This window comes from Archocentrus centrarchus, chromosome 5 (genome assembly GCF_007364275.1).
Source record: "Archocentrus centrarchus isolate MPI-CPG fArcCen1 chromosome 5, fArcCen1, whole genome shotgun sequence".
Taxonomy (NCBI): domain Eukaryota; kingdom Metazoa; phylum Chordata; class Actinopteri; order Cichliformes; family Cichlidae; genus Archocentrus; species Archocentrus centrarchus.
Window position 1 is genome coordinate 10,009,117 of NC_044350.1, and position 15,944 is coordinate 10,025,060.

The 15,944-nt window shown below is 42.1% G+C and overlaps 1 protein-coding gene across 3 annotated transcripts in view; it reads right to left on the reverse strand.

Annotated features, from left to right (window-relative positions):
• Positions 1-15,664, reverse strand: part of slc25a26 (solute carrier family 25 member 26) — a 56,448-nt gene extending 40,784 nt beyond the window's left edge. For all 3 annotated transcript variants that reach the window (XM_030730417.1, XM_030730419.1, XM_030730418.1), the window contains exons 1-5: positions 15,507-15,664; positions 14,092-14,248; positions 11,640-11,758; positions 2,856-2,960; positions 2,414-2,461 (exon numbers count right to left, since the gene is read on the reverse strand). In XM_030730417.1, coding sequence (XP_030586277.1) covers positions 2,414-2,461; positions 2,856-2,960; positions 11,640-11,758; positions 14,092-14,248; positions 15,507-15,539 — 462 coding nt within the window. In that variant the 5' untranslated portion in view covers positions 15,540-15,664. The remainder of the gene's footprint in view (positions 1-2,413; positions 2,462-2,855; positions 2,961-11,639; positions 11,759-14,091; positions 14,249-15,506) is intronic.
• Positions 15,665-15,944: the final 280 nt, after the last annotated feature.

Here is a 15,944-nt window from a genome sequence, read left to right on the forward strand (position 1 = left end):
AAGCCTAGCTGCCAGATCCTGAATTCTGCATTGCCAGGTCTCAGCTGCTGAAGTGGGGAAGCTTTGAGGCTGATGGAGAGGTTGGATTAAGAAAATTACTATATGCAACACCAGTAAAGGGAAGTCAACACAAAGTCCCAACACTAGACTTGCTTTCATTTAAGTGGCTCAAATACCTTTCCTGTCTGTGTGCTTCCCAACTTAAATGTTAAAAAAAGGCATTCAGATTAAGTGGCTGTTGAACTGTAGAGGAGCATAACTATAAGTGATTATATGCAGACTGGCTGTATGCTAGAGTCACTGAGACAAGGTCTTATACACAGTCAGCTTTACGTACACCTGTCACTCCACAGCCCTCGTAACACCACCTATTAACCCATTTGAGGCTCATTACATAAACTGTAGCAGTTTAGATCAAATCCAAGATCACCTCAGAATACGTTAGATCAGGAAAAATAAATAAATGTGATGTGCATAAATGTCATGAAGCTAGATTGGTACTGATGGGTGTGCAGAGAGAGGAGGGAAAATACAGATATTGAGGAATTCAAACAAAATCAGGGGCGAGCATCATAAGGCAGCACTAATCTTAGCATGCCATCTAGTGGTGAGAGAGAGTACGACATGCAGGAAATCCTAACAAAATGAGGACAACTACTAGATGATGACATATAATTATACTCTTGATTAGACTTGGAAGATTACCCTGTGTGTTTCCATACAATGAATTGCAAATTAACACTCAGACAACATCAACAGCTTATGTGGGATATGGAACAAGCGTATTCTACCTCAGAGTCCTGAGCAAAAGTCTTACTGATGTTAATTAAAATAGGTCCTTGTTTTTCTAGAGCAGAATAAAGTAATTTTTCACCGCACTCCAATTTCCTTCACCCCAATCTAAAGCTCAGTGATTTCATGCTCTGTTCAGTTGGAACCCATAAGATGCCAACTCAGCAGAAAACTTGACAGTTTCCTCTAAAGAAAGGGTATACCACAATAAAGATTAATGTAGTGCAAAATTAAAAAGAACTGAAATCCTATTAATCAATAATCTAGATGTAAGTTTTAAGGAAAACTTTGGGCATTGTTGGGGTGTGCCGTGTAAAACTGCCCACAGACGTAGGTTGCTGCGACAATGACAAACAGATCACAACAGAGGTGATGCTTGTACTCCTTTCCCAGGCTGAACAAAGGGGATCCTTACACACTGGGCGCTAATGCGATATCATACCCATCAGGAAAGCCTTCTGAAGGCTGCCTAATGAATATATAGCACAGATAGGACCTCAATTAGTGGGCCAGTGAGAGCAGGGAGGCGCCATGCCGTACCACATAAACAAACTTATCTTGACAGGGTCTCTCGGCCAAAGGAGCGAGATAGGCGGATAGCGAAGGAGGCTGAGAGAAAATGAATTACCTTCCTGACACACGTCAAAGCCAATCACTGCGAAGCATCCTTTGCCATTCCCGTGCCCCAAATCCCTGCCGCCACCGTTGCGTTTCATCTGCCAGTGTTAGTATGCACACGGGCCGTGCGCCAGCCTCCAAATGTATTCATTTATTCAGAGCCCCTCGGAGAAATCACAGTGTCTTGTTGTCCTTTTTTTCCCTGGCTGTCCAGATGGAATTTGCGTGAATAACATCAGTTTAGTGAGGCAGAAAATAAGTACAGGCTAGCACAGCAGAGGGGACTAGATTACGCCCTCGCCCACCTCCCACAAAAAAAAAAAAAAAAAAAAAAAAAAGACAAGTGTCACCTTCATATACTTCTTTCTCCCTCCTCATTTTCTTTTCCAGTTCTATTGAAACTCAAAACTGAGACACCCATACAATGTTTACAACAATTATTTTTGCAATATCATGCACTGCAGGTGCAATTAAACAGAGGATCATGAATCAAAGAACTAGAGCGAGTTTTTTCATTACAAAAAGGTGAGCGCCTATCAAGGGAGTGTAGCCCAGCACTCATTTATCCTTGTTTTGTTTTGCATTTATAACCAGACTAATTGCATTAATTAATCAGATCTACTTCTAAAAAGGAGAGCACACATCTTGTGCAAGTAATTGACTGAGATGAAAGTGAGGGGGGGGGGGGGGTCTGTAAATCAATACTACAAACTTCAATACAGCCCAAGAGAAATTAAATTGTCTTCAGACACAAGCGTGGAAAGCCTCAATATCCATCCAGCCCATCAAGAAGATTCACTACACATCGTTCAAAGATGTTTTTAGTATTGATTTCAGAATGATCTGTATGACATATTTTATAATTACAGGGAACTAAACTTTACCAAAGACGGACATAACAAGTATAGGATCTGCTGGGGAACGGGTATTGATAATGGTATCAACAATGGATAACAGCCAAAAGTGAACGATTGAGTATGAAGAAAACATGAATGAAGCCTACCTCTCTGAGAACTGTACTGCCATATCCTCTGTACAAGCCCCGAACACCCTGCCCAGAGAAACAAAAGAAGAATTTTATATTTTTACCTGAATAAGCATCAGTGAGCAGAGAAAGCATTTGTATAATACGATCATGGGAACCATCCACCTAACTGCTGAGAGCCATTAGGGTTAAGGTGCTGGTATGCTCCAACTGAAGCACTTGTCAGCACTTGTCTTAACCACCCCCACCCCAGCTTCTAGCATTTTAGTTCTGGATTTCAGACAAGTTTACTTTTTGATAATCTGCTCGCATTTCTTGGCAACCTACTTCTTTTCAGCAATGTCCCCAGATCCCATATCTCAGCAGTATTACTGATATGAATGACAGGCCAAAAATCACACACACACACAAAAATTAATGAACAAAAGCCATCCTTGAGGAGCCTCTGATTGCCACATACCTCTTCTCTAAGAGTCGCCAGCAGTATATTGTAGGTGGAGGATGAGGAGGAAGCTTGGGCCCTTTGTTTGACCACCTCTGTGGGTACCCGGATCAGACATGCCACCTTCAAGAAAGAAGAAAAAACTTGAAGGCAATTTTTGTATCATACAGTACTTTCATCTTTATATCCATGTTGTGCTTAATGGGAGATTAGGAAACCCATAAGATGTGCACACACTCACATGCCACCCCCCCCAGATGCCCTTTTGCTGTGCATGATATCAGTTTCTATATGTTTTTACTACATGGCAGGTGGCCATGATGTTGCACGGCTCGAGGAGGGCAATTACATGGAGCTGGCAGCCTAACGACTGCTTTTGGCCAATTAACAAACTGGTACACAGAGCGGACATGACACCAGAGCAACAGTTGTCATGTTTTCAAAAGGTCATCAGGCTGACTGTGTATCTGTGTCCAAAGAACATGCTTCCGTCAAACACGCTGATAGATCCAGACATGCGTGTACACTCCAGTAGCCACACTCCCTGCTCAAGTCCCAACCCAACTACCATATGTCAACAAAAATATGGACTGCCAACAGCTAGTGAAGATAGACATGAATATTTATGCTTCATAACTCCCATGGTCCAAAAGGCAAGGAGAGGCAGGCAGGCACAGCTGCCCACCTGGCGGCTTCATTTCCCATTTATCCTGCACCGGAGTGGAAATACCGGCTAACGGCGAGCAATCTTAGAGAGCGATTTGTGAGCCACCCCCATGCTGTGACTTCTCTTAGTCACACAGATGCCAGTCTGCTGGTGCCACCCTCACCAAGCAGGGAGGATAGCAAGGAGAGAAGGAATGATAGAGGCAGTGCAATGAAGATGAAATGTATCCGCTTCCTGTTCTGCTCCTTTTTAATTCAGCTCTTACTACACTGATTTAGCGAGGACACCTAATGAGCAAGAAAGAGTACAGGGAAGTAGCTGGAAGTACAATCACAGATTGAACATGAGAAGGCTCAACACATTTCTCTTTTTTTTGTGCTCAGTACTGCTAAAATACCGGCTGACTGTTGATTAACATTTTGACCAGCTCTCAACTTTGTTTTGACTTTCACTGTATCACTTTTTCTGCAGGACACGCAAGTTGTTCCTCTTTTCAACATGCAGTGAACAGAAGAGCCTTAATCTCCATACATAACAGCAAAAACAAACGACTCGAATGTGCCTTTATAAGAAATTCTGTGCTGGTATTTCACGAGTGTGACAACAGTCCAGCTGCAGCCTAACCACGGAGCAACACTACCACCAAGTGACCAAACTTGCACCTGCACAACCAATTCACAATAACTAAGCTGGCTGCATCTGCCTCTGAGATCTCATTTACCCTCCCCTTTGGTCAAGTTAGAATTTCTAATACATTGTACATCATGTTTACCCCACACCAATTCCCCAAAGGACCAGAAAACGGCAGCTAAATGGAAAGAAAGTGGCTATGACACGTAATTACTGATGTAATTGGCTCAGGGGCTTGGACTTAAGATGGCCTTTTCCTTTCCTGTCACTGCAGCGAGAAGGCCGGAATGAGACACAGATTATACCAAATAAATGAGGGACATTGTTTATTTGGGAGTAATTTGTGCACCTAGGGGGTAGCGGCAATGATGCTGAGTGGATAAAAGATGGGAGTGTGCAGCCTCCGAGGCCATTTCAGATACAGTATCAGAAACAGCGAGAAATAAGGGAAAGAGTGATCCTGAATGAGGACATAATGGAGGTGTGGCTGAGATCAAGGAAATCTAAATAACAGGTAGAGATGCAGAGGTAGTATCTCATCAGGGAGCAAGCAAGATGAAAAAGTCAAAGCAGAAAAAAAGGAAGCAAGAAAGGAAAAAAAGCATGGAAACGACAACTCAAGCAAGAAAGGAAAAGATTAACGTAGATTTAGAGGAGAGATGTATGAAGACAGACGTCTCATCCTTCACCTACACGTCTCCAGCACTTTATTTTCAACACTTTCCTCTGGCTTGTAAACTTATTAGAAACCTATTGGCAGCCTTTTAAATTTCTGCTACCATTTATCTTTATTTACAAGCTGCTGGATATGTCAAGCAGCCTTCATTAGGAAACTGCCTGTCCGTGTTTGAAGCTCTTCAGTTTGGCCTGCTGTCGTTAATCCAAATGACAGAGTGTGTTTTCAGTTTGTAGCCCTGGCGGCCACGCAACGAAGTCAGAGTCCAGCACTCAATCATGGCAGAACCACAGTAAGGGATGGGAAATTAGCAGAGACTCGCAGCACATTAGAGTCACTAAATCCCTCCATCCTGCAGTCCTTTGCCCCATCCCTCTCTGACCACATCTGGTCATCAGGACGCAGTGGCTGGTCAGTCGGGACCAGGATTACCGTTTGGCGCCACAGCAACAACAGGTTGGAAAAAACATATAGGCTGTAATAACTGTATTGGGCCTAACTTATTTGGATTTATTTGTCATTAAAAACACTGCAATCACCACCACGAAACAAGACGCCCCTTTGTGGACAATAATGCATTTAATCTTATTCTTTGTTGACATTTGGCTGCAACTATAGTGCATTTACCACAATTCAAAAAACAGTAAAAGGGACTTTAGCTGCCCTTTTAAAAGACAATACTGTCTGTATCCACTGCTTTCCTTGGATTTCATGAGACTCTCATTGCTTCAAATGCATTACAGTATCACAAAGCATAAAATAGGGAATGAAAAGGAAAGAAAGAAGGAAGATGGGGAAGAAAAAGGTCATGAAGAAGAAGGGTAGAGATGAGGACACTGCATGTCTCCAACTCTGAAGCAACAGCCAATAAATCACAGCGTGCGCTGCTGCTCGAAGGCGATGCATGGATTACTTCTCAGAGCCACGTTAAGTGGCTGCCAGTTTCTCCCCCTCCCAAAAAAAGAAGAAAAAAAAAAAAAAAAAAAAAAAAAAAACCTCCTCCCTTGTGCTCCCTCCTTCTCACTGTCCCCCCTATCTTGTCATGTCACACTGTATTTTCCAGTACATCCTCCCACAGATGTGTGGCACTGGGTGGAGGGGGGGTTAGAGATGCGAGAGAAGCCTGCTGCCCGGCCTTGACAAATGAGCTTTCAGGGCAGACGTCGAACGAGCGGGAATGAAGATAAATCTGATCTAATGGCTGGATAACAGCCTGCTAGAGCCTGACAGACGCCATCAGCTTACACATTCTTTATGGGAGCGTCCCACCACTGCAGTCGCACAAACACCAAGACGCTTCTGGCAGAGGGGGTTTCTCTCATTGTCTCGACCCTCTCGACTTCTTTCTCTCTACAACTTCTGAGTGTCCTCTGTCTCTGCCTGTCTGTTATTGCTTACAGGTGAAAGCAGGTGGTAAGTAGGTTAATGCAGAAACTGGATTAGTTGAAGCTTGAAGAGAAATATTCAACAGCTCTAATAAATTTCTGGCTTTCTTCCTTCACGCAGACACTTCACATAGCATGTGCGCCTGTTAGACCAAAGGATTTTAGTTCCAATATCAAACCCTGTGCAAAATAAAATCTCAGCAACTCCCCCCTCTATTTGGGCATAATAGATTTTCTTAGAAGTCCACATTTAGTAAGATATTGCTAAGCCAGGCACATCATCCACTGAGCTTGAGTATTAAATTAGCAAAGCAATAAGTCCCATAAAGCTTCTGTTGTGAATGTTGTGGATTGGAAACGTTGGTAAAAAACACACTAGACTCCTGGGGGAAAGGAACAGAGACTGAGTGGGTTAGAGAGGGGAAGTCAGGCAAGGAGCAAATAAGTTGGCTCATCTTTAAGTTCCTGTGTGTCACACTCTGACTGCATCTAGCTGTTCTCCACAAGAGAAAGACAAGCAGGAGGAAGAGCAATAAGGAAACAATCAAAGCGAGTCACTCTGATCTACAGCAGCTATCCATTCAAACAGCTTAACAGCTTACCAGATTTACAGTTGTGTGTAAAAAGAAAAAAATGCAGATTGTAGATTTGTTTGAAGTCAGGTTGTTATTGTGATCTGTTTTACATAATTTATTTGGATGAAACAGGTGGGGCCTGCACAGTTTCACGTTGACATTTTGTTGTCTAATGTAATTTTAAATTGTGGATTAAAGGCCAAACTCCTTTTTTTGAGGCCACTGTATATTAAATTACAGCCCTTGTATTAGTGACAAAATAGAAAATAAAGAAGTATTGAGTGACACTGTTCACTTCCTTCAGATGCGAGAGCGTCGGACGGTGTGTTGTTTTTCTCCCACCCATCTCACACACATCTGACAGAACAATTGCACTTGTGTTTTAACCTGTTGCCTGGATGGAGGGTTTGAGTGATAAAATAATATTTGGACAACTGAAAAAAAACTACCTTCTTGGGAAAAAAGAATAGCTATGATTGGTTTAAATGGCTTAAACTTCAAGGACACACACACACACACACACACACACACACACGAGTATTACATCGTCTCAGCTAAGGGTGAGATGGACATTTAGTTAAGATGAAACCAGGTGAATAATATAAGATGCAATGTTAAGATGCATCACAGTTTACAGGATATTGTAACGTGTGAAGCACAGAAAGAAAGTGATACGTTTTTTTGTCACCGTCACCACCAAATGAAAGTGTCTGAGTTCAGGAGTATTCCTGGGTGGGGCTGGGTGTTCTGGCGTGGGTGCTGGCCTGCCCCCCTTGGGGGTGCGGTGCGGGGCTGCGGTGGCTTCTTCGGCGTGGGGGGGGGCTCTGTGGAGGGTCGGGCGGTCCTTGGGTGCCGTGGGCCCGGGGGCCCTGCCGCCGGCCAGTGCAGGGGGCTGGCCGCTGGGGGGGGGCTGGCTTCTCATCGCCTTGGGTTCCCTGGAGCCCTCGCTCCTCGACTGGGGGGGCTCCGTCTGAGACCACCCTCTCCCGGCTGCTGGGGTAGGTGTGCGGTTGTCTTTGGACTGAGTGGCCGGGGGTCTTCCTGGCTCTTGGTGGGCTGCTGGTGGCCTGGGTTTCCGGGGGCTTTCCGTACCTGCCTCTGGCTTCTGATGGTTGGAGCTGCAGCGTTTTGCCCTCATTGGTAAGTACGTTCCATGACACAGACACAAACATGACACAGACACAAACGCCCACTCAATCACAACTCAACAAAATTGTTGGTGTGCGTAACATGCTTTGTTAGTTTTGTTTTTCACACACAAATTTATTTTTGCAAGTATTGATAGTATTTTTTTATATGTTAAAGTGATGAACTATCTGATTAAGACTTGTGCTCTTTCCCCTTTTTTTTTTGCTCCCTTTCTCTCTCCCTTTTTCTTCTCTTTATTTTCCTCTTCTTCAGCCTGTCAGCTCTGGCTGTTACATAGTATGTGGAAAAATAACTCAGATAAATAAAATAAAGGGTTAAAACATCAACAAGAAGAGCCTATTGAGAACCTATAGAGCTCATCTTGAAATAGCAAATATGTTTGGCACAACAACGCATCCAGATCACAGTTCTGCTTGCAAGATCTACCAGACATGACAGGCTTTTAAAAAAAAAAAAAAAAGGAGTATTATGACTACATGGTCAGTAGTAACCATGGCCATAGAGAATATGAAAATATGTGAACACATCAGCATGTCAGTATTCACCACCATTACTCATGTTAGCATAATGGTGATAGGAAGGCCCCCCCAACATGACCACTCCCTCAATGATCGTGATCAATAAGATGACAATTATCACCATCTATCTTTACACAAGTGGCACGCAACAAGTGCCAAAAGTGATATTTCCAGAAATCGCGACATTCGGTATTTCATGAAGTTCTTTCTTTACCATTTTTCTATGCAAAATGATGAAGAATCCAATCTGAGCCAACAGAGAGAACCTCATGTTAACAGCTTTGCTAAATGGCTCGACCTGAATATTATTCAGTACATCAGTACACACATATATATATATATATATATATATATATATATATATATATATATATATATATATATATATATATATATATATATATATATATATATCACAAAATTTTGAGTAACGTAGGAGGAGTAGCGATTCTTATGAATTATGAACAGATGGACAGACAACTGATACCTCACTGTTGCGTGAGTTCAATGGTCCTTCTGCTGGATGAATTAAAAAGGGCCCTAAATTTGTACTGGGACTGTGTTAAAATAAAGTAATGGTTCAGTTTAAATAAATTTTGATCATGTAGCACCAGTTCACTGAAACACCACTTTATATTGTACGGTAACGACCCTGCAGCATTAGAGAAAAACACCAATGTTCTGATGAGCCCATCTAAACACACTTGGTGAGAGCGGGGAGGAAGAAGTCCATTTCAAGAGGAAGAGACAGGCTGAAGACCCAGGCCAGGGGAGGGGCAGCTATCTGCCATGACAAGGGGAAAGAGAATAGAGGAGCACAGAGAGGTCATCAACAAACTATAAGACAGGGTAGACAAACGTGAACTACATGCCCACAATAATGGTATCACATGAAAACTGAAAAAGAGGAAAGGAGTAGAGGAGAGGTGCTCAGTGCATCATGGGAAGTCCCACAGCAGCCTGAGCATAAATATAGGAGGTTGGTTTGGAGTTAACTCACCAAGCTGAAACTATAAATTCAATCAAAAGGAAAGTTTTATGCCTAATCATAAAAGTAAACACTAGATGTAACAAATCTACCGCTTCTGTTAGTCACTCAAAAGAGAACCTAAGAAAAAGTCATTAGCACCTACTGAGACAAAGAATCATATTTGGCTGCTATTGCATCATAGTGCAGAAGTTCAGGTCTTGCAGCTGACTCAGGGCAGCACTAGGGTAGGCCTTTCATGGCTAAGCCTAAAGATTACCCTCTTTGAACAAGACGATTTCAGTTGGCAGAATGTAGCGGGATACCGTCCCTGCTCTGCTCAGCTCCAATCTGTGGATTTGTGCCTTTGATGTGCTCAAATCCACAATGGGGTTAGAGGTAGTGGCAACCTTTGCTTGACCTTTCACATTTAACACGACTGTACTATACACAAAAAAGATGAAAAAAATGTTCTGACTGTTGTGTTACATACTTACAGTAACTCCAATAAGTGCTACATTGAGTCTGAGAACTAGACGAAGATTTGCTAATCTTTTTGTATCGCTGTGTCCTCTTCTGCACACTGTAAGGCCCAAAAAGTTCAGATCCTACATCTAAAGATAAAAAAAAAAGGCAAAACTTTTCACTGATTCGAGTTTGGCTGCAGCCCTCTGTAAATTAGAAAAAAATCCATCCATCCTCTTCTGCCTTTCCAATTCAGGGTTGCGGGGGGGCTGGTGTCTATCCCAGCTGCCATAGGGCGAGAGGCAGGGTACACCCTGGACAGGTTGTCAGTCTGTCGCAGGGCTAACACAGAGAGACAGTCAACCATTCACACAATCACACCTATGGGCAAATTAGAATCACCAATTAACCTAACCCCACTAACTGCATGTCTTTCGACTGTGGGAGGAAACCGGGGAAAACCCACACAGACACAGGGAGAACTTGCAAACTCCACACAGAAGCCCAGGTCACACCATAGTGTGAAGCAGCAGTGCTAACCACTGCACCGATGTGCAATGTTATTTATATAGTGCCAAATCACTACAACAATTGCCTCAAGGCACTTCCCAGTGCTTTGACACACTTTGATGACCCCCCCCCCCAAAAAAAAAAAAAAACAGCTCATACTGGATCTCCTCCACCATGTCAAAATGTCAAACCTTCAACTTGAATTTTATTCTGGGAAAGAAGATGAAACATCTCCTAGAAGCCTTCTAGATGTTTCTTCCACCGTGAAGGCTCTTTGGTCTCTGGGTCTTAACCAGTGATGCCAGTTGTGCTGACCCTTAACTTGAAGGTTGTATGTACGGGTCACAATACTGCACGTAACACATGTCCTGATGTTCACTAAGCGACATGACACAGAATGGCACCTGTTGTAAGCGTATGACCGTGCTGTGCTCCACTCGTGCACAGCAGGATCAGTCTCAGAACTTTCTGATCGTACCTTGTAGGTAAACTAAAGTACAGTGAACAGCCTGCCATGTGAAATAATCCCATTTCATAAACATGCAAAACCTGGCTAAATTACACCCATTCAAAAGCCATGAATACTGAATACCTAGCATTTTGCAGACAGCCTAGGGTGTACCAAGGGGGGCATCCAACTTTCCATATCCCCCATTTCATGCCAGTGTGAATACTCATGGCCTCCTTATGGCTCGAATCCTGTGGTTCACTAGAAGTGACTGGGAGAGGATCGGCTGAGGAAATTGCACTGCTCCTCATTGGTTTCAAGCGTGAATTCCCCAGACTAAATTGTCAAAGTCTGGGGGTCTGAGATGGGAAAGTAGATGAGTCAACAGGCAGTAATGAGGTCTTATTTACCCAGCTGGTCGGGGGAAATGCTGGGACAGTACCAAGGAAGCCCCCTTAACTCACCCAGCTGGACCCTGAGGCCTACAGCCAAAACCACATACTCAGCCCCTCCCTCCTGCTACCCCTTTGAATAGTGGTCTATGAAATTCAAAAGGCAATAACATTAACAGACATACCAGTGGTTTCCATTTGGGACATACAATGGTGGGAAAGAAACAAGGGCAAGAACACAGAAGAGGAAAAAATATGCATGTAAGACAGCTGGCCTTCTATACATGGAAGTGCTGGGAATCATTTAGACCAACACAAATAAAAATGACTCAACAGTGTACTGTGTACAGAGTGAAACAGGGGTATAAATCTAGACTAGAGGAGACAAAAGATGAGAGAATGAGGGACAGGAAGACTTACTACTTCTCCCAGGGAGGCGGCCAGCATGTGAGTGACAGGTGCCACATGTGGTAATGCAAACACTCCACCAGCGCCGCGAAGAGACTTTGTGTATTCGTAGGTGACAAAGAAAGCAGCGGCTGAAACCAAGCAGAACCACAGGCGTTTAAGGCCCATTAGTCAACCAGCATAGAGCAATTAATATCCCTCACTACCACTGACAGGGGAGAAACTGAGGTGTCAGAGTGTGTGTGTGTGTGTGTATGTATATGTGTGCCTGTCTGCACTTAGAACAGATGTAAAAGCAAAGAAGGTTAACACTTTAAATACCAATGCTTCTATTTACCCTCTACAGTACTCAAATGAAGAGATGATTAAGTTGTTGTTTTTCTAACTTCTTCAATTCAAGTCTTTTGAAAAGGTAAACAGACTTTAAAAATGTGTCAGTGGTAAATGTGCGGAGAGAACGTTTGTTTTTGAAACCATCCTTTCTTGAACCTGATGCTCAAGTTTTAGGTATCTTGGTGCGATTACCCTGCAGATGACTGGCCCCGTCTCAAAGGCTCACCATGACTAAGATATTGCCTGTGTGGAAAACACTAAACCACAGTTAGAAAAGTTTCGATTTATAGCCCCTTTATAGACCACTTCAACTACAGTGGAATTCAAAGTTCCCTAATTAATGATGCAGAATTCATACATAGTAGAATTAATATCTGCAAGGCGCCCAGTCTATGAGGCAGTGAAAGAAGTGCAAACTATAACATTTCCTCCATCACTCCTCACAGTATATATATATATATATATATATATATATATATATATATATATATATTTTTTTTTTTTTTTTTTTTTTTATCTCTTGCCCAACTGATCTTGGAAAATGGCACCAAAAATTCCAGAGAATTTCAGACCACAGATGTCAAAAGTCTGTATAAAACTGGTTATACCTGCAACTCGCTAAAGCATTCTAACTAATAACACCTAATCTGGAACCACCAAAATCTAAGTTTATGGCTCTTAAGATGGTATAAATGTAGGGGTATCTTTTTTTCCATGTGACCGAACTTTATTCTCTCCCATCCATCTTCGTCCAACTTCTTCAGGGGTCGCCACAGTGGATCATCTGTCATGAGCTCACGCTATCCCTAGCATCCTCTTCTGTCACACCAACCCTCTGCATGTCCTCCTTCACTACGCCTTCCTGACGCAGCCCTCCCCATTTATTCGGGCTTTTGCCTGGCACTAAGGGTGCACTGACTTGTGGACCCCCCCTTTGGCTGGGTTCCTGGAACTCTGAACTATATCCTAAAATATTTAATAATATTTTCCAAAACTATTTTAAAAAATAAGTATCAAATTGAGTGTTAACTAGTCAACTGCTGGGACTAAGAACAATTACTTGATTAGGAATTTTCTTCTGTCGAGGTCAACCTTCTCGAGCACTTCACCTTCATTTTCAGGTACTTCTTCAAAGAAAAGTGTCTGCTTGTTCAAATGTGTTTCAAAAAAAAGAGAGAACTTTGAGCCTGATACAATTTTTAGGGACAATATCGATACCAATACTTATTCTGACGTTTGGTGATTTAAAAATTCGATATTCTGATACATCAACGAATATTTTTTTGTTTGTTTGTTTCAGACGTATGAAACAAACAGATTTCTCTGACATTTGTTATGCGTAGTTACTCGTTTAGACCCAACTCTGATCAGCTGGTTTTTGTGTTTGTGGCGCTCCAAACAGTTGTTGCCAGCAGGGAAGTTATGCAACATCAACACTCATAATATGGTTGAAGGGTGTTTCTTTCATCTCTTTACTTTCTAAATTTACATTTATCAACCATAATAAATGTAGACACTGATATACTGACGAATCACTAATATCGGCTGACCAATAAATCAGTCGGGCTAATGAAACTAATCTGATTGTGAACTACCAAACTGATCTGTAAAGCCCACAGCCTCAAACAAACATCTATCAACACAGCAAAATAAATAAATGCATGAATGCTAAAAGACTATACCACCGAACAGGGAATTAGCACAACATTCTGCTAACAGCTGCTACAGCAAAGACAGATGTATGATGACAAAAAAAGAACAGATATGCACCAAAACAATCTGTGACCAAGAGACGAGCTGTGACAGCTGTTTGGAAGTTTTTCGGTTTTAAAAAATTAGACATGTGTTGCTGTCATTTCTGGTTGCATTACTCAGGTAGGTCCTCCACATACAGGGACAAAGAACCAGGTGAGGCGAAGGCTGACTTCTTTTGTTATGATGACATTAAAATGTTATATATTCTGAACACCTCTGCCAAATGAATGAGCCCCTGTAAACCCATATAAGGCCCCATTTATACAATGATAATATTTATACCGTGATATACTATGAAACTGAAAGAAGCACAAAAAAAGCTGCAAACAAAAGTTAGGAGGGATCACATATCCAGTTGTCACAATAAGTATCGTACCACTGGGGAAGGAGCCGACAGCAGCAGATGGGACTCCAGCGTAGATGCCCCTAAAGCCACCAGCCTTGTAGAAACCCTGCTGACTCTGCAGTCTGGTCTTTATTGTGTCGAGAGGAAACAGGGTCAGATCCACACACATCCCCGCACAGCCTCCTGCCTGCGGTGACAGTCACTTTGTGAGATGTACAGTAATGCTGCAACACTCACCCTTTAGCAGCAGTGGACGTCCACTTAGGAACAACACAATGAGCAGAAAAGAAAACACTGACAGATTATGACGCTGATGTGTAGCAAACATCTGACTGTTTACAAGGCAAGGAGGAACTGAGAAAATGTTAGTTGTGTCTGTGAGACTTAATTTAACATCCACACTGTTAAAGTCTCCACAAACTCCTACAGAAAACAGACCGTCTAGCAGCTTAATGCTCGACTTTATCCATCAGCTACTTTCTAAATTTGAAAGTCTGCTGTTAGTTGCTGGTGTTGTGCCAAAAAGTGATTGTCTGCTAAAAAGAGTGATTTTTTGATATTTGCCAAAAAAACAAAAAACAAAAAACGATTGGCTGTATTTAAACTGTTGTAAATGAGTTTCTGGCCTATAATCTGTGAAACATATGTCAAACATATTTTTCGTGAATTATATCAAGTAATTTTTGAGCAAGAAAAACACTCATGTCACAGGGTTGAAGGTTGCAGCTTCAACCCTGTGACATGAGTGTTGTGGCAAAGTGACTTTTATATATTCTTTATTTATCAGGGTAAAAACTGTCACTGACATTAAAAATATATTTTCAGAGAGATTAGGCCAAGAGGGCAGCAGAAATTGCAACAAATATAAGATCACAGTTGTGTAAAGATATTTTAAGTGGCCAAAAAGGACTGGATTGATTATAATGTAGATACATTAACGCTGAGTCATGAAGATACTTACAAAACAGGCCATTTCTTCATTTTATATATAATCCCTTCATAAATCCTGTTGCCTGCAGTCTATTTAATCAAAGACATTACACATAAACACACAAAAACGTCAGAGAGCACTTTTTTGGCACAACACCGGGCAGGTCCCTCGAGCAGCTGTATTAGTGCTCTTTTCACTGAAAACTGCATTTCTGCCACATTTAAAACGCGTGCAGGGTTTCTGCTACACCTGATGGAAATGAAAACGCAGTCTCGGAAAACGACATATATACATTTACTTTTGCGTTCATAAAATAAATATAAAGCGTCATGATGAACCAGCAGTCCTTACAGACCTTCACCAACACATTTCATAACATTGTTTAAACAACGAGGAACCGGCAAAGCAGTGTTTTCATGCAGGCACAAATTAGTTGGCATCCGTCTATATTTTAAGCACGACTCTATGTAAAATAAATAAATAAACACAACAAATGAATAAATAAGTATCTTACCACCAGAGACGCCATGAACTCTCGCCTCTCCATGTTTCCGCTCTCAATTTTTCCCTTTCAGTCGCGTAGCTCGTAAACTTGCAACTGTTATTCATTATCTGACGCCTCAGTGAAACCAAAACATGCCTGTGAAGGACGCGGCCATCTTGGCGACATTATTTCCGCATTACGTCATGACGCCGACGTGACGTCGACCACTTAACCCAGTGCTTCACGTGCGTGTTTGTTTTTATAACTCTCAGAATAACTGAAGAAAGAAAGAAATGAGGCTATCCCACTATCATATAGCATGTAATAACAGTATAGTATGCGCCTTTCAATACTTTTCCTGATGGGTCACGTGATGAGCTGCGGTAAGTCCTTCTCATTTGGCTCAGAAATGTTTGAGAGATGCTCTAAAATAATTTTGGGACAGGCTGAAAATGTCCTCACATTTTT